Genomic DNA, 20,259 nt, shown 5'->3' on the forward strand with positions numbered 1-20,259 from the left:
AAGTTCAAATTGAACTTCTTTTGTTTCATCCTCCAGCAAATTCATTAGTTTTACCCTAAGTACCTACTAAATTGGTGCACTTTTTGATAGAGACCGCTCTCATTCCTCATATTCAATCCCTTGCTACCTTCGTTTAAAAGACTCTTGCATACACTGCTTTTAAGATGTATTTTGGTTTTCAATCCTTTATGGTTGGTAGGATCGATCAAGGGGAGACATAACTTAATGGGGAGGAAGAATCAGGCAGAGCCAGAAAACAGGAATACACAAAAATAGTCATTATCTGGAACATGGATTCAAAATGGATCTTATCGGACTTTCTCGTAAAACTAGAATTAAGTTATTTGAACTGAGTGTTTTTTTTTTCTTTTATAAAATTCTCTTAATGCTCCTCTTCAGAGAAGCCTAATTCCTTTACTCAGTTTCTTCTCGCTACACTAGAAATGACCTGAATCTCTCTGTGGTGTGGTCCTCAAGTGCCTTGCAAAATGTTAAATCCGTACGCTTTGTATACATGTGTGTTACTGTGCACCATATATATTTTCTATCTTAAACAATTCTACCCCTTCTAGTGTAGAGCAACTCGTATCAAACCCAGATACATTGCTGATATTGTATCTTCTGTGTAATCCCCAAATCATCACTGATAGATTTCTCTTCCCAGAGATCTACCATATAAAGGGATAATGCCTAATAGGCGTGCCCGGTTTTACAATGTATGCGGGGTAATTGGTTTTGCCCCAGACTGTCAGGACGGCATTAATCCCGTGTGGGGATGAGGCGAGGACAGGTGAGGTAAATACTCTGCATGAAATCTTGAATGCGAGTTGCAGTCTGTCATCAGTTTGTATTTCCGTTGCTCTCCAGTAAGTTTGTTTCATTGAGTAACCATATAAAATGTCCCCACTTTGTTCCAAGTCATGTCTGCTAGGACTGGATCAAAACAGAACTCAGTCCATCCCACTCAGGAAGGGCTGACTGCAAGCTGTTAATGCATTAGGACCAAGGCATCTTTTAACGTCTACGATGATTTATGGGCCATGCAGTGATTTTTAAACTTCCCCTTACAAATACAGCATGACATTTACTCAAAGCTAATTCTCTTTAAAACAAATCTCCCTTTCATATGTATGTGTATTTTTATTTATTGTAAGCGCCATCCTCACCTGTTCTTTCTGTAAGTCAAATTGTTATGTTATAAACCATTTGTTATGTCCTATCTACCCATTGTACAGCGCTACGGAATGTGATAGCTCTATATCAAACAATACTTAATGATTTATTGAGCGCTGACGGATGAACCTACAGGTACAATCAGGGCATTCTTATAATAAACTCGTGCAGACTTTATAATTCGGGTAGATAGCCCTTAAGAGCTTACAGTCTGTGTGCTTTCTGACTAGTTTCATAGTATACATCGCCGAAGACTATGCTTAAACATGGGTGTCTAATTTGGCAATAAATACAACTTTTTGACTTAAGTGTTTCTATTGAAGCCTTCGTGAGGAATCTTGTATTAGCCAGCAGATAATTTATTACTGCTTATCAGCAAATTTGGAAAATATGATAGTTTATTGGCTAACTTATAATATTGGCTAAGTATAATAGAAGTGTAATATTGCATAAATATAATAATATTTTGAGACTATCTTGGTCACTTCGTCAGGCATATTAAAATGATAGAGATCTAGAAAGTCTTAAGATCTTGGAGTCAAAATTTTGCTATTTATCTTTCTACAGCTAAACGTGGTCCAACTCTGTCTACCTTTACTGTTTTTATGACATTTGTTTTATTAGATATAACAGTATTCCAATGACTTATTTAAATGTACACTTTAACCAGTAGTTCAACAAGTTGTAGTTTACAAATGTCTTTTTTGCATATAGTTATGTTAAGAAAGAACATTTCTCAGGTTGCAGCCATTATCCTTATCTTTTCTGACACTCCACCCTCTCCCCAAACAGATATTATACCTTCCTGGCTGCAGTAGCAGTAAACACTAGTAGACAGGTACACAGAAAGTAGAATATACATCACGTAGATAAGCCATGTTTGTACTCTGTCTGACCTGGACATGACTGCAAAAGTTTGGGTAAGGCAGAGAATAAATTGAGACAATAAATAATAGTACACATTAAAGTGGAGGGATTTTGGTATATTTGCATCGTATTAGTCAATAACAATTTCTTGATAAAAACGCAGGAGACGTCATAGAGAAATGCAATTTACAGAATCTGATGTCATGTTAGCTAAGAGCATTAAGGAGGTGTGTCAGGGTACAGATAAGTTTTCTTTATAATTTACTTTTAATTACATTATACTGAATGATTTAATCATTTCCTGCAAGCAAGGTGAGAGTGAACACTAACCGTGGGTTCATTAACTCGGTCACAAGCTTCTTCACGCACTTAAAAATTATGAAGGTATACAAATCAGTGAGAAGAAATGTTTTGCCTCAACAGACTATAGGAGTTTCAGATATATAGCCCTACGTGGAACTGTTGTTTTATAGTCTTTTCTGTCCCAAATTTAAATATCTGTATGCCTTAATGCCCATGAATTAGCACACTGGGAGAAGTTCGGAGAGATAAGTAAATGTTTTCCGGTTTGACTGTTTAAGAGTATCATACAGCTTGCTCACTTCAGTTCTGAAGCAAAAAGCCTCCCATATCTATAAAGCTAATGGGTTTGTGCCCCATCTGCAGCCACTGTCTCTTCTGTTGGGCGACAGCATATGATGTCATAGCCCAGCGCTCTTTCTCTTAAGGGTACTCAGCGCCAGGTACTGCAAATGGTCCATTGAGAATCTGCACTCCAGGGGCTTAATCGACCAATAGGATCATCTGCCCCCAGTTTACTTCAGAGCCACTTCCACCCCACTGGCCCTAGGTCTCGTTGTCTTGGACCAGATTATGCTGCTATCTATGAGTTATTTGACTCTAGACTTTCTGTTCTTGCATGAAATCACTTTGTGAAATGATCACAGCTCACAGGGTGAGGTCCTTCCCACTGATCTACAGGATAACATCTGGACTTCTTCTTTAGATACTCATTTATCTGCCTGTGCAGGCTCCTACCCTAAACCTTCTGTATTCCTTAACACAGTAATTAATAATTGCAGAATAATAAATTACTGAAGCTGTTATTCTATTAACATTTGAGATCCAGAATGGGACTTATCAGTTTTGTACCCCTCTTCTATTTGGCCAACCTTATTGTTTTTGCCCAATAAACTTCCAAGTGGTGTAACGTTATTCAAACTGAGGATACAACTACTCCCCCTCCCAGTTTAATTTCTTTTGGGATTGATCTTATTTAGCAAATCTTTCTGGCGGAAATGTGCCAGTCAAAGGTCAGCTTTTGGAAGTTTTACTGTGTATTTGGCAGGCGAATAAAAATAACTGAATGGTGAGAGGTAGGTGTGATTTTCCAAAAGAGATGCAAAAAAAAAAAACCCATCAAACCTTACTGCCTGAGTGGGCAAATATCTTGGCATACAGCGCCATGTAACTCACTGTAAAAAAAACAAGAATAAAAGATAAAATGAAAGGCTTCCCCAAGCTCACCATATACTACTTTGCACTCATATCACATGCTTAAAAGTTCTAAGATATTACATATACAATATGATATATGTGACGTAGAGAAGTAGTTCTGCATTTTTACTTGTATGATCTCGCTATAAAACTGGTTCCTGTAATATAATTATTCTGTACGCTTAGTATTAAAGGGGAACACCCTCCATATTTTATTAATGTTATATTGCTTAAAAACAGCTTTTTGAAAATGTCACTATTTGTGCTTATCTTATGTATGAATACCGTAATCACCTGGAGAAACCATCTGACTCATGAAACCCTATGGTGCAAAGGACTTTATTAGTATTGCCATAAAGAATCATCTCTGTGTGGTGCTTGTGCAGGGAGTGTAGCGCAATATGTCACATAACTATATACAGTGGTGACCTCCAGGTCCTCAGATAAAGGGAGTTAATTGGAATAATGTGAAATTATTCCCACTTCAGCACAACGCTACAAAAGTGTCGCTTTAACAATGGGACTTCTCACCAGAGAGACTGTAAGATTCAAAAGGCACGTTACAAATCAGACCACTCAACACGGAAGGCAAAAGAGCAGGAAAATAATCATTTCTTATAAGCAAATTAAAAGATTAGTTTCCACATCATTCAAGTCATATTTTAGTGCTTGTCCTGGAAATGCGTAGATATATGTACATGTATTCATATAGCTACGTGTATCCCAGATTTATGTAATATATAATTGATTTAATTATTAACCTGGAATTACAATGACCCCATGGCATTTTTGACTTGCACAGATCACATAACCAGTGCCTTTAGTCACAAGATCATTATCTTCTGTTCACGTTGATTGCCTCTACTCTAACAACATGAAAGATGCGGCTTATTATCATCCTTGAATGATTAGCGAATGTTTAAGTGCTCACTTTCTTTTAATCACACCTTGAAGCGCAGGCCTTAAATTATTATTACTATTATTATTATTTGTTTTACATAGCATCATCTGATTCCACAGCTCTGTACAAAGGGTAGACAGGACATAACAAGTAGTACATAACACGATGACATCCAGAAACAACAGGTGCTCAGAAAGTAAAATAGTCAGACACACTTATTTTTTTTCTAAGCGTTATAATATAACTTTTGACTTGAACATATAGTAGAATCTTAGCAGCCATAAGGTTTTTTCCTAAGATGCGTTGTACAGCTGTTCTGGTCAGTAGCCCTGGTACCTTCTCAGCGTTTTGGGCTACTGTCTTGTGGTAAAAGAGCTTTGGTTTATTTCCTGGGGTTACCTTTAGGCAAATAAATATCACAATGTACAGAATGTCCCAGCGTTCCATGTACAATGCTTAGGTTTGCAATGTGTTTCCATCATCCTCATGCGACTAATTTCCGTATGTTTTATGGGTTTATAGTAGGAACAATTAAAACACTAGTTGAGAATACCCTAGTGTGTTATTACTAGCATTATGTGGGGCTTGGGTAAAGCATATACAATATATATATATATATATATATATATATATATATATATATATATATATATATATATATATATATATATATATATATACTGGAAGCATAAGGTTTTAATCTCTCATTGATCACTTTGGTAATTGAATAAGAAGACATTCCTATGCTATGATCTGCCCGTGACAGTGATATCTCAAAAAGCTTGTGGTCACCGTATACTTCACACTGAGGAGGAGAACACATTTTTTGGGATGCTGGTAACTTCCTTAAAAGAAATAGCAGAGATCCCAATCATTAGCAAGAATGTTTATTCACCTCCTTTCTTTTTTGTGGTAAAAGCATTTTTGGTTGAATAATGACACAATTTACCCAGTTCTGCAAATATGGTTTTATCCCCTTAAACCTTAAGAGAGAAGCCAAACTGATAAGGAGCAGCCGCATTTCACAAATTAAACAGCCTGCTCCCCAAATGTGTACAGAGCTTGACTTTGTATTTAGGATTTTAGTAGACCCATTGTCATGAGCAAACCCCATCCATCTCTTTAGGCAAATAGTCCTCATTTTGCAGATATAGGGAAGTTAATGAGTATATGGCTGCTGAGTTTGTGCACGGCCCCCAGCTTCCTTTCAGAGAGTACCAAAGGACTTTGAGCTGTTTTTAAAAGTAGCTATATCTTAAAGCTCTGCTTTTAATGTTTAACAGCAGAAAGGAGTTGCATTGCTGTGGGAAAATGTTTGCGTGACCTCCCAGATAGTGGAAAGTCACTTGGATGGTAAACTAACATGGGAAGTGATTTAAAAGACAGTGGATAGTTAAATAATTAGGCTGCCCTCCTTCTGGACAGGACTGAAACCTCTAACAGTGATTTTATTAGCACATGTACAATTAATCTCATGCTATATTGCAATTAAAAAAAATCTATTTGCTTTATGTAATGAAATATAATTTTATTAAACTGCCACTTGACAGACACTATGTAGCAGAGCATAAAATCTTTAATTTTATTTTTAGGATCAGCAATTTTTCAGATAATAAAGTGCCACTTAACTCAAAAGCAAAAGAAGCAAACAAAGGCTTTTTTGGCATGTTTTATATACACTGCTCAAAATAATAAAGGGAACACTAAGATTACACATCCTAGATCTGAATGAATGAACTAATCGTATGACATACTTGCGTCTTTACATAGTTGAATGTGCTGACAACAAAATCACACAAAAATCCTCAATGGAAATCAAATTTATCAACCCATGGAGGTCTGGAAATGGAGTCACACTCAAAATCAAAATGGAAAACCACACTACAGGCTGATCCAACTTTGATGTAATGTCCTTAAAACAAGTCACAATGAGGCTCAGTAGTGTGTGTGGCCTCCACGTGACCGTAGGACCTCCCCACATGCTCCTGATGAGGTTGCGGATGGTGTCCTGAGGGATGTCCTCCCAGACCTGGACTAAAGCATCTGCCAACTCCTGGACAGTCTGTGGTGCAACGTGGCGTTGGTGGATGGCGTGAAACATGATGTCCCAGATGTGCTCAATCGGATTCAGGTCTGGGGAACGGACGGGCCAGTCCATAGCATCAATGCCTTCCTCTTGCAGGAACTGCTGACACACTCCAGCCACATGAGGTCTAGCATTGTCTTGCATTAGAAGGAACCCAGGGCCTACCGCACCAGCATATATGGTCTCACGAGGGGTCTGAGGATCTCATCTCGGTACCTAATGGCAGTCAGGCTACCTCTGGCAAGCACATGTAGGGCTGTGCGGTCCCCCAAAGAAATGCCACCCCACACCATTACTGACCCACCGCCAAACCGGTCATGCTGGAGGATGTTGCAGGCAGCCGAACGTTCTCCACGGCGTCTCCAGACTCTGTCACGTCTGTCACATGTGCTCAGTGTGAACTTGCTTTCATCTGTGAAGAGCACAGGGCGCCAGTGGCGAATATGCCAATCCTGGTGCTCTCTGGCAAATGCCAAACGTCCTGCACGGTGTTGGGCTGTAAGCACAACCCCCACCTGTTGACGTCGGGCCCTCATACCACCATCATGGAGTCTGTTTCTGACTGTTTGAGTGGACACATGCACATTTGTGGCCTGCTGGAGGTCATTTTGCAGGGCTCTGGCAGTGCTCCTCCTGCTCCTCCTTGCACAAAGGCGGAGGTAGCGGTCCTGCTGCTGGGTTGTTGCCCTCCTACGGCCTCCTCCACGTCTCCTGATGTACTGGTCTGTCTCCTGGTAGCGCCTCCATGCTCTGGACACTACGCTGACAGACACAGCAAACCTTCTTGCCACAGCTCGCATTGATGTGCCATCCTGGATGAGCTGCACTACATGAGCCACCTTTGTGGGTTGTAGACTCCGTCTCATGCTACCACTAGAGTGAAAGCACCACCAGCATTCAAAAGTGACCAAAACATCAGCCAGGAAGCATAGGAACTGAGAAGTGGTCTGTGGTCACCACCTGCAGAACCACTCCTTCATTGGGGGTGTCTTGCGAATTGCCTATAATTTCTACCTGTTGTCTGTTCCATTTGCACAACAGCATGTGAAATTGATTGTCCATCAGTGTTGCTTCCTGAGTGGAGAGTGTGATTTCACAGAAGTGTGATCGACTTAGAGTTACATTGTGTTGTTTAAGTGTTCCCTTTATCATTTTGAGCAGTGTATATAAATGCCAGACCCCCTGGTTCTTGCTACAGTTAAGTCAGGGATTTTGTATGCATATAGTTGGGTGTATGACAAAACAATTATACCAAACAGGGGCTAATGATAATTTAACAATCACAATCAGAAGATATCCAGCAGTGCATCAGCCCAACATTGGCAGAAAACACTGGGACCCTATTACACTGTCTGAAGAAGTCTTCATGGAAGACTTGCAGCCAAAAAGTGACTCAACTGTTCACGAAAATGCAGGAACTGAAGTGCATAAGAATGGCAACAGGTGCGTTGGACTGATGAGCCAAACTTGAAATATTTAGCAGAAGGCAGTTCGTTTGCTGAGGGGCTGAGAGCGGTACAAGAATGAGTGTTTGTAGGCAACAGTGAAGCATGGTGGAGGTTCTTTGCAAGTTTGAGGCTGCATTTCTTGGAGCTGGAGATTTGGTCAGAATAGATGGTCTCCTCAATGCTGAGAAGTACAGGCAGATACATATCCATCATGCAATACCATCAGAGAGGCATCTTATGGGCCCCTAATTTATTCTACAGCATGTCAATGACCCCAAACATAGAGCCAAAGTCATTAAAAACTTCAGCAAAAAGAACAAGGTGTTTTGGAAGGAATGGTATGCCCCCTACGTCCCAACATCATTGAGTCTGTCTTACATGGAGAGAGAAGCAACTGAAGCACCTATATGACCATCACACCTATATGAGCTTGTTGGACATCCCATTCCAAAGGAGCTAATGCCACCTTAGAGACATAACCTGTATTTTGTTGTGTACAGGTCTGGAGAACCCCGTCTCCAGCAGGATATAAGTATTCTGAGAGTTCAGAGCAAGGCTACTAAAATAATGAATAGTTTTCTAGACAAATGTTATCATGAAAGACTAAAGAATCTTAACGTCTATAGCTTAGAGGATTGAAGGATGTTATAGAAACATTTAAATATGTAAAGACATTTAACAAAGTACAAGAGGTGAGATGTTAGGACGAGGTCAGGGTGGCCGATACGTGGTGCAGTGTTCCAACACAACACATACGTAGAGTTTAAACATACATGGGATAGGCATATGGGGATCCTGGATATCAAACAAGACTAAGGACCAAGTAAAGTGTGAGGTTTTTACAACCGTAAAAAATGGACAAAGTAGATGAGTGAATGGCACTGCGTTATGAAATTCTATGTTCCTATCTAATCTCATGTCACGTGAACTCTTGGGCAACAAGTCAGCCATCATGTTAATTTATCATTTCATCTCCTGTCTAAGGACTAACTAGAAAAGAAAGATTAACTCTATTGGATGTTACAAAAGTGTTTATTTTTTTTTATTTATTTTTTAGTATTTTATAGGGTGATATATTATTCATTTTGGATTGTAACAAGAAATGGCCAATAAGTGGTAACATTTAAACATGGCAGGAAGGACTTGGCTATCCCTGCATGATGAGCACTTCATACAGATGACTTACGAGAGCAATGCATTATGTTTTTGCAGGTTCAGCTTGTTGGGCAGATCCTTGATAATACTTAGTGGAGTGAATGCATTTCAGAAACCAAAGTCACCTGCAAATGCTTGTTTAAGTGAATATAGCGCACGAGGGGCGGTTAAGGAATGTTGATCCACAATGTGCATGGGAGAGCCATACTGTCATTTCAAGCCTGTAATATCCCCACTGGTTTACATACGTGACAAGTATGAGACAAATCATGAATGATAAAAATGATCCCCCACAGTTTATTAACATGTTTTGAGAAAATAAAATTAATTTTTCCTGGATCAAACACAAATCAATTTAGAACAGGTTGTATTACAAATGTTACAGCAAATGCTATTGCATTCCAAGATCAAAGAGTGGGCTTCTTTCTGTGACTATAGAAGGATTAGACTGCAGGTCTGTTATATCCTTGCAATATCTTAAAGAAAAAAGAACATCCTATACCAAACGAGAGTCAACATATCCTTATTAGAAACATATTAGAAGCTGTGAATGGGCTTTCCTTCAGTAAGATTTCAACATTCGGAAATGACAGAGCTGTTCCTTTGATCATTTTATGGGTGGTACAGGATTTATTTAAACATGTCGTACGTGATGTACATTGGGGTAGGAACACTTACTGCCTTTTCTGTATCTTTGAAATTGGACTTGACCACCTTGGGTGATGACTTAATCTCTTTACATTATTATTTATTATTTTATATAGCGCCATCTTATTACGTATGGCTGTACAATGGGTAGACAGGACATAAGCAGTATATAACATAACAGGTAGCTTAAAATTTACATAATGAAAGGTAACCGCTGTGACCATGCGTATGTCTAGTTTAAAGTCTCACTCATACTATTTTGTCTCGTTACACAATGATCTCAATATACACCTCAAATACCAGTCGCATGGGGCAGTAAGCATTCGTTTGCCTCCTTCTAGACTGTCTTTTGTTCTTTTATCCTAGTTCATAACAATTGAATGACTTTAAGATGAGTATAGGCATTTCTATGATATTACAATATTCAGTTACAAAATATCACTATGTACCCGATTTCATTCTAATTTATAATCTGCTACAGTTCCTCTAATCTATTACATTTACTTTTTTCTTATCTATTAATTCTTATATAATCTGTGTATCTCAGCAGGAATATATCCAGTGTTCCCTAATAATCTCTTACTTTATATTGATCTCTATGGCTACACCCACTCCGAAACAACCTCTTAAAATAACTGTATATGTGTAATGTTTGTGTGTCCATACATTGTGATCATAATATTTTCTCATAAAACTACATTTGCTATCAGTAGTCCCAAGAATCTGTACTCAGCGGCTGCGATGGTGCGAGTTTACTTGCAATATATATATATATATCTATATATATATAGATATATATATATATATATATATATATATATGTATAATATAAATATAAAATTGTCTGTTTTTTTTTCCCTTGAAGATGAGATCACCTCGCCTGTACTGTTTTTAATTTGAATGTTGTGTTGAAGGTGGGAGGAGGAGGCACCCATGCAGGTTGCTGTCTCGTGTCCAAATTGCTGATCAGAGGGTCTTTATGTGTGTCTGTAATGTGCTGTGCAATATAAGATGAAATATATTCCACTGGGGAGGAAGGCGGAATAGGTTACATACGCTCTTCCTAAGTGCGATAAATATAAAACTCCATTACTCACTTTAAGCAGGTGCTTTTTATGTGAGGTTTTAAAGAAATATAAAGCTGCTGGTGAAATGATTGGTTTACACAGACGCTGGTCCATTTACATGGCTTTCTTCAGCTGGAGACAGTAGATTTTTTTGCTAAAGGTTGAATTTAGCAAGCCAGGTCGACCACTGTAACGCAAATTTTGCGTTGGAGCATGGAATGCTATTAGTGGGGCTTATTATAACAAGGTAAAGTAGAAATATAACTTGATTTGTGTCATTCTTAAGTGAAAAGAAAAAGTGTTGGTTTTTAGGACTTGTTTTGTAATCTGGGGTCGGTGTCTGGGCATTAGCCAAGCACCAAAGGCTGACCAGGGTTGCACATCATAGTTTTTGATTTACTCTGAAAGTATGTTTCTATAGACATCAATACGCGATGGTACGAAAAGCCATATGTAGATACAGACACCTACCATGGCAAGATTAAAGTATTGTAGTGTAGTTACTCAGATTTGTTGTGTGTGTGTATATATGTATATGTATGTATATATATATATATATATATATATATATATATATATATATATATATATATATATATATATATATATATATATATATAATACCAGATCAGATTAGTAAAAAGGGCAGTCACTGCAAAAAAGTACAGGTGCAAGCCGTGCCAATATGTTGCCTGTTATATACCATCAATGGATAATTAAAGAGTCTCTTCCCCAAAAGGTCTGTCAGTCCCCGTGTTGGGTATTATTTAAAAAAAAAAAAAACAAAAGGCAGTGTTTTTATGCTTTACAGCAAAGTAGGGCAATGCATACCTTCCATACTGTGTTAGAGCAATGCCGCGGATTGCAGAAAAACTTAGTGCAAATATTGAGATATGTAAGTGACGTCGGGTGGATAATACAATTATATTGGGTGTAATTGAATAATTCCTGATAATGCCAGTTAAAAGAATATGGAAGCCTTTTCCCACTGAAATAAAGTACTGACAGCCACCTGTGTGTCACAGATTTTCAAAATACTTTTGTTCTAAAGACATTTAAGACTAAATACTGTGAGAACATGAATCAGATATATGTGATGTTGCTAATTTAAGATAAAAAAAAAATGTGAAATGATTTTTTTTTTAACTAGTGTCCGAATGAATGAATACAAAAGTATATTACAATTCAGCAGGCTAGTACATTTGCAGTTTTCTTTTATTAGGTGTAAAATCTAAGAATCCCCTGCCAACTCTTGAGGGTTCTATCCAGAACGTCGAGCTGAAATTCTGCAGCACATCATTGGTCAAATGTGTCTCCGGGACCGTGGGATCAATAAAAATTTGTGCCAAAGCCCCAGGTATGTGCAGCTGGACCATGTAAAAGTTTATTGCCTGTATAGGAGAATTGGCCTTACTTTTTACAAGGAGAGTTACTGAAACAAGAATTTATTCATTGTTCCTATGAATCAGAGATTTTATTTTGTATTTCATTTTATGATGCCAGGGTAATACATTATGACCTTAGTGGACTATGTGTTATGAAAAAACTTAAAAATTATGATAATTTAAGTGGCATCAGAATATACTATGTTTTGTGTTTATATATATATATATATATATATATATATATATATATTATATTTATATTGTGTGTATATATTTTAAAAATACAGAAGTTCCCAGGCTTCATTTACCTAAGCAAGTAAGTTGTGTATTGTTTTTTTTACATTGTTTATATCATTGAACTGCTAAATGTACATTATATTAATACATTAATGCCCCCCTCAGAAAAAAAAATATAATTAATTAGCTGATTCCTTATTTATTTTCATTGGCAATAAAGGAGATTGGAAACATGCCAGCACGATAAAGACCATAACTGATTTCCAACTTGTGCACACAATAGAGCCGGGGATATTATCTAGGACGAGCATGACAAATCCAAAGTTTTTATGACTGTTGTAAAATCCAGAGTTGATTTCCCCTTTTAATTCAGCATGAAATTAAATCGCAGGTTGTTTAGCCTCAAGGAGTCATTTACATGTTCAGGGGATCTGTTTAATGAACAAATCCATATTTCTTATCCTCTGCAGAAAACCCGCCTTACTTGCAGTTATTGCAGAAATACTTTTAGTGCTAACTGGTCGGTTTGAAAGTAATCTGTGCTGATTGTATGGGAGTAGTGTAGGGCAGGATGGAGTTACTAAAATTGTAGGAAGAATCAGGAAGAAATAGCTTTAATAAATGTTTGTTTTACTACTTAAATAGCGGCACTGAATTTGCTTTCAGCTCACTGATAAAATGTCATCAAGATTCCTACTGCTTACTCTATAAAACTAAATGAAGTTGGGAGTCGGGCTTGGTGGCTGCTGCGGATGTTTGACTAATGTCACAGTGGTTTGCTTTGCATTCCTTGGGCAAATGGACCACATATAAAGTTTTACATAGCGTTCACATGAGCAAGTCACTGAATCATAATAAATTATTAACATGTCTGCATCGTACTGAGTTAACTTGAGGAGACATTGGGTTTGTTAATTATAAAAAATAGTAAAAATGTAAAGCGAGATGACTGATGCACAAGTATAGAATAAATAAATAATGATAAAGTACTGTTGGCGTATAGTCAGATGAGCAGAGTCATTGTAGTAGTAAGCGATCCATAGCTAGCAGTAGCGTGCCCCTAATGCAGTCGTGGAACACGGCAATAGTAAAGCCATAGTAGATGTCGCCTTTAAGGTGGAAGTTGTGCTTCCCACAGCAGCTGGCTGCTTTTTCACAGACAATATGGTCTCATGTTTAAATAATTTAATACAAATTATTTACTATATGCATTATACTGCAGTGCTGTGCAAAAATATTAGCCCCTTATTATTAATTTATTGTTTTATATAGCGCCATCAAATTCCGTAGCGCTGTACAACGGGTAGACAGGACATAACAAGTAGTATGTAACATTATAAATTGACTAACAGAGACAACAGGTGAGGAGGGCCCTGCTCAAACGAGCTTACAGTCTAGAGGATTGATTTCCTCTATGTTTGCATATTTGTCACACTTAAATGTTTCAGATCATCAAACTAATTTTAATATAAGACAAAGATAATGAGAGTGAACACAAAACGAAGTGTTTAATTTATGATTTCATGTTTAGAAGGTAACAATCCAACCCTACCTGGCCCTATATGAAAAAGTAATTGCCCCCTTAGTTACTAAATCATCCAATTGACTACATTTAATTGATAATTGGGTTTAATTTTACTAGACACACCCAGGCATGTTTACTGCCTCTCCTGGCGAACCTAAACATCAATTAAATAGAAACTGTGAAATAGGCTAAAAGGTCTCAGAAAGCAGCACATGATCTAAAGAAATTCAAGAACAGATGAGAAACAATCATTGACATCTGTCAGTCTGGAAAGTGTTACAAAGCCATTTCTAAGGCTCTGGGACTCCAGCGAACCACGATGAGAGCCACTATCTACAAATAAAAAAACTTGGTGGTGACCCTTTCCAGGAGTGCCCGGCTGACCAAAATTCCTCCAGGAACACATCAAATTCATCCAGAAGGTCACTAAAGAACCCAGACTAACATGTAAAGAACTGCAGGCCTCGCTTGCTTTGTTTAATGTCAGTGTTCACGATTCCAGTTAGAAAGAGACTGCACAAAAATGGCATCCATGGCAGAGTTGCAAATCAGTTCTTGACCCTAAGTTTAAGCGCAGTTGGGTTATGGAGCAGGACAATGATCCAAAGCACACAAACAAGTCCACCTTTGAATTGCTCAAAGGAAACAAATTGAAGATTTTGTAACTTATCGCACATTTTTGAAATTGTTACCGCCAAGGGCACCTCAAACGGTTGTTAGGTTTAGGTGGGCAAATACTTTTTAACATGGGTGATATAGGTTTTGATGAACCGTTTAACGTCAATAAATTAAATGATCATTTAAAAGCTGCATTTTCTGTTTGCTTGGATTATCTTTTACTTATGATAAAATTAGTTTGATGATCTGAAACATTTAAATGTAGCAAACAAAAATAAATTGAGAAGGGGCAAATTCTTTTTCACAGCACTGTAAGGTTAAATAATATTCTTGCAGTTGTACTACCTTGTTCATCATCATTTCATTACTTAATTGTAACATGAACCCCAGCATTTACCATCAAGTCGGTGTTATGAAGGCATAACGGAGAAATAACAGATTCATGACCTTTGGGCTACAAATGCTTATAACCTCAGTGAATTATCCGTGATATACATCTGTTTTATCCCAGTGGCTGCTATATTGATTTTTTTCATTAAGGTGAAGGAGGAAAAGAGAAACTGATGCCTTTGATTCAGGGTCCTTCTGACACTCGAGATCTCCATCGGAGCAAGTGGCTGAAGGAGAGCAGAAAGCCGGACTCCCTGCTTGCTCCTGATCTATTAGCCTTTACAGTCCAGGTTCCTGAGCAGATGGACTACTGCCACAGCTCTGGTGAGTGTAAAACCCGTGTAACATGCCCTATAACCTATAACTGCTGGTACGTGATCCCGTGTTCCACCCTCTGGGACCAAAACACTTTAAGTTCCTTCTGTGTAACAATAACTATTTTTTATTCTAGCCTTTTGTACTTATTTATGTATTTTTCACTTATGCTTAATTACACATTTTACAGATGTCTGTATCATCCCGCGAGTTGAAATTGTTAACCCTCTATATGATTAGTTACTGATCGCTGATTAGTAGGCTGATCAAGAATGGGTTTCATCAGTAATCACATTTTACATTTGAAACATTGGAGGAAAAAAAATGTTCTACTTTTTTTCCCCCTTTCATTGAGAGAATCTGTTTTCCTAAAGTGAACTGCGGTAGATGGCACTCAAGCTCGTCGTCTCCTTCTTCCACCTTGGTTCCTATTTGAACCAAAATCCCTAGAATACTCAGCGTTTTGAACCACTGACCACCTCAATTACTGCTCATTCGCTTTTGTGTTGTGTGTAAAAATGATAGCTATCTATCTTGTTACATTTCCTTTTCGGTCTCTGTGGAACTGACTGCATACTATATTTGTAATTGTTGCCAGTTTTCTCTCGTATTCCCACCGGGCTCCTGGTGCAAAAAAAAAATTCTTATCCTTTCGATGACAGAGCTTGCCCGAATGATTTCATGCTCCTAGCATTTTTCTTCACGGGAATTAAGGGCAAAGTGAACATGCAGCTGAATATAACATCTATTTTTGTAATTTTGAAAAGTTTAAAATCCCTTATTGGAAGAAAATGAAGAGATGCAGGTGTTCTCCAGTCTGGGTCCTCTGGGAGTATTTGATGGTAGATGGTTAAAAAGAAAATGCATGTGTTTCTGGAGTCAAACAGCAGCTGCAAGATGAGGATTTATGCTTTTCTCAGAACTTTGGGATTTCAAAATGTTACATTTAATCACAAGCACAGAAAACAGAGCAAATGTTAAAGATGTTACATATAAAAGCAGCGGCCTGATTTCTTTACCATACCCGGCCAGTTGTGGGAATTTAGAAGCAAAGTGATCTTTAATCTTAATATGAGCAATTTGAAAAGGATTACACCAGTTGCCAGGACAGTATGCGAGTGTGTGTGTGTATATCTATGTGTATATATATATATATATATATATATATATATATATAGTATTATATTTTACTATTGTAATTATGTTAAAATATGGTTTATATTGGTTAATTTTCTTTGAAGCATATTTATAGACATTGCAATATAGAGGAATATTTCCTAGGCCTGTAGCTCTGTAGATGAAGACATCAGATTTGCAGAACACGCACTCTATACTGAGCAGTGGAAAGCACGGTCTCTTCTTGAAAACATTAAGAAAAGGTTGATATATGTTCTTTAAAAAAAAAAAAAAAAAATGCAACCGTCCCAGAAAAGTGGGGACATCAGATGATCTCTCTGAATGTTAGATCTCTGTAGCTTCTGTATAAGAGCAGAAGGTAACTTTTTTTGTAAATCATAACCTTAGGACGTACAACTATGTACTACAAAATATGGTCACGAAGATCACTAGAATGTAATAGAACACACTGAGGATTTTGTAACAATGTGGAGATTCCCCCCCCCCACCTTACAGAGATCAGACTGCATAAAAGTAAAAAAAAAAAAAAAAAAAAAAAAAAAAAGCAAAAAAATCCGTGTTGTATTTAAGGGAGAGATTGACCCCCAGAGCATTAAAACCTTTTTGTATTACTGTACTTGGGGGGTATTGCTGAACAAAAGTTGTTTTTTATTTAAGCACCTATCATATGGAAGAAATCCTAAGCGAAATGCCCCCCCCCAAAAAAAAGTGATTTTTAGACCCCAAAGGACACCTTCAATTCCAAAAAAATATAAGACTTCATAGAGTTGGAAAAAGTTTGATCAAGAATGGATTAAGTGAATAGTCAGGTTTTACCTTACACTATTCACCAAAAAGGTTATCATTCTCACCTTACACCAAGACCTTCTCAGAGAAACATAGAATTTGGAGGCAGTTAAGAACCGTTTGGCCCATCTATGCTCTCCATTGCTCTTGGGGTAAAGGCTCAGACCTTAGTCAGTCCTTGGTCTCTCCCTATTCCCCTAAATTCCCATACTGCATATGGAACAGGCGTAATGCTGTCCTATATCTGTTATGGCAAGGTTTTTTTTCTGTGGGTGGTTGTTGAGGTTTTTTTTTTTGAGTGCTAGACAGATATAATTTGGAGCTATGTTGGTTTTCAACCCAGGGAAGATGTTTTTGAATTAGTTTATATGAAATGTTATGCGCCAGCAGCAGTATGTATTGGACCCGCTGCTCTCCACTGGCGGAGATTAGCCTCCCTGGGACACACATCCGTTAACCAGACGTAGCATTCCTTGCACCGGTCCCTTGGTTGCTTTTATGGTAAATATCAGCGGAACCCCAGCGTATAATAAATACCGGGGAAAAGTAATTGCTTATGTGTGATGCACAAGCCAGCCAATAGAGATATGATTTTGTATATTAAAGAGAAGGTCCCGTAACATGCCGTAGTTTATGCAGTTTTGTAAGTATATGACTAGAGAGGAGCAATTTGGTAGCTAAGATTGGTGGGAGTCATTGGGGACTGGAATAGCTTATCCTCAGCCACAAGGACATCAGTATTTTGAGCACAGAGCAGCTTTCTCGGTGACCTCAGCTGACCACATGGCGGAGATTAGTTTTCTGTATTCATTCCACTCACCTTAAAGTGACGACATTTCCAAGTGTGTTGGCCTTTGTAGTAACATTTATATTTATCACAGCGCTCCATTTCATATTCATATCACTCATATAGAAAGTATGGGGTTGGTTCCCAAGGCAGGACGTGTGGAAGGTGTTGGAGCTCCTTGCACTTTGCTTTCTGAACAGCTAGACTTAGAATTTTGTGTTTGTTCTTGGAAACTCGGTTTTCACCCAAGGTTTTTTCTCAAATGTTTTGGATGGCAGGTGTTGGTAGATGATCCTAGCGACACCAAAAAAAAAGAGAGTGCGTTTAGACACAACCGCTTTGTCCGCAGGCATCAGTGGTCTTACCCTCTGCAGGGCATATATGCCTCGGATACCATGGAAAATCATACCTTAAATGAATTTGCAACGCATTTTTGGTGTGCATGAGGCCATAGCTGAAAGATTGTTCTTTAAGCTATTGCTGAAAAGCTACATATTTAACACGCAGAACAGCGATCACTTCATATTAATTCTTTGCCGACCTCATGTTGCCGTGTTAAATGCGCGGTGCGTGGGTGGCTTTCCCCTCCTAATTTTTACACGCTGTGGAGCGATTACTGACCAGGTTTTCTGTGACTGAAAGGTCTTTGCTTTTAGTCTGACTTCCTTTTGAAGTTTTAGTACTTAACATAACATTAGCTGTCCGGAATATGTGGAGTGAGTTTTATATATATATATTTAAACCATTGTTATGACGATGTGTTTCACTCCATTGCAAAGCGCAGGGCTGTTACTCGGGTGGGACAGGGAGGTAGCCGCACTTGGCTTATAACAGTAAGTGACTTTGGCCCTTCTCCACTCTGATTTTGGGGGCGCTTTTCATCTTGCAAAGTTACAGCTGTGTGAAAAAGCATTATAACCTCAACAAGTATATGGTGTCATTCTAACTACATGGGTCTCTCCACTTCTGTTTCAGAACATCGTCTATCGCATGTTGAAACACTGCTGTTGACCATCCGTATTAAATCAAGTCTTCCTCTGTGCCAGAAATATATGTAGAAATATATCTACGCTACTAGCCAAACCTCTAAATGCTGGCCACCCCTCAGTTGGCCCTTCTTGAAAGTCAGTCCTCCCAAATTAGGGTAGCAGCACTCAATATTCCAAGTGAGTGAGGTTCTGGTGCTGCTGTGGAGGACGGTTGCACACACCAGTTCACATGAGGCTCACATTCGCCTCGAAAGCCTCTCTTGGCCTCTTACATCCGACACATAGGCTTTTTTAGTGTTGTCTCCAGGCACCTAATACAAATATTGGAGGGATGTTGTGTTTATGCTGTTTCTCCTTTTTGTTTGCTATCTGCCTCCAATAAACAATCGGCAATCTCAAACTCCTTGTGGGACACTACTAAAAGTGTCTCCCACTGCTCCTCCACTCGGTTGTATGATGCCGACGGCAGGCTCTAACATGACCTGCACTTCTTGATGGACATAATTAGTAGGGGAAGCTGTTCTATAGCTGATGGTCTGTAATCGTTGTCTTCTTGTGGTTGGTCACTATTATTTTGGGCTAAAAATTATACTCTCCAAGCCCCCCCTCAGCTCTCATGGTTTTGTTATAGCAAGTGGAGATTCCATGTCTTCAGACTCAATAGCTTGTACCTCCTCCACCTCCTCTAGGATCCTGATCTGGATCGGCATCATCAGCTTGTATCAACTCGAAACAAGTTCTTCCTTTATGTTACAGGATTATGTTACCACTTGCTTTTATGTATCCTGTAAAAGTGTATAAAGTTTATATAAAACAGATTGTTAATTTAGTCCTGAAAGTAAGTGACAGATTTGGGTGCGGCTGAAGCACTTAAACTCAGTAATTGGGAGGTCCGTCTATATAGTTTTGGTCATATAGTGTATTTTGAGGTGCATTCCCCTGTATTATGATCCCTGCTAGTCCTGTCCCCTGTTGATGAGTTTAACATGACGGAGAAGTTAATAGTAAAACACAGTAGCAACATCTCACTAAGCAAATCATTCAGTGATGCCCATGTTTTACAAAGTGATTTTCTTGGAGTCGTTCTCTGTGCCCTTAGCGGAACAAATGAAACTCTTTCTGGTTGGGTGCATGCAGCCAAAAAGCGGAGTATTGGGGGTGGATTGTCAGTCAGTTAGTTTGATTGGTTTATTGGCAGAGGATTAGACTTCTGCCAGTTTTTCCCATGTCAGAGGGTAAGTATGGAAA

The 20,259-nt window shown here is 38.4% G+C and overlaps 1 protein-coding gene across 1 annotated transcript in view; it reads left to right on the forward strand.

Moving 5' to 3' along the window:
• The window catches only part of VPS13B (vacuolar protein sorting 13 homolog B), a 359,343-nt gene that overhangs the window by 100,821 nt on the left and 238,263 nt on the right, over positions 1-20,259 (forward strand). Inside the window, exons 18-19 of the mRNA XM_053466785.1 lie at positions 12,065-12,199; positions 15,148-15,321. Of these exons, the coding sequence (XP_053322760.1) occupies positions 12,065-12,199; positions 15,148-15,321 (309 nt within the window). The remainder of the gene's footprint in view (positions 1-12,064; positions 12,200-15,147; positions 15,322-20,259) is intronic.

The sequence above is a fragment of the Spea bombifrons genome, chromosome 5 (genome assembly GCF_027358695.1).
Source record: "Spea bombifrons isolate aSpeBom1 chromosome 5, aSpeBom1.2.pri, whole genome shotgun sequence".
Lineage (NCBI taxonomy): Eukaryota > Metazoa > Chordata > Amphibia > Anura > Pelobatidae > Spea > Spea bombifrons.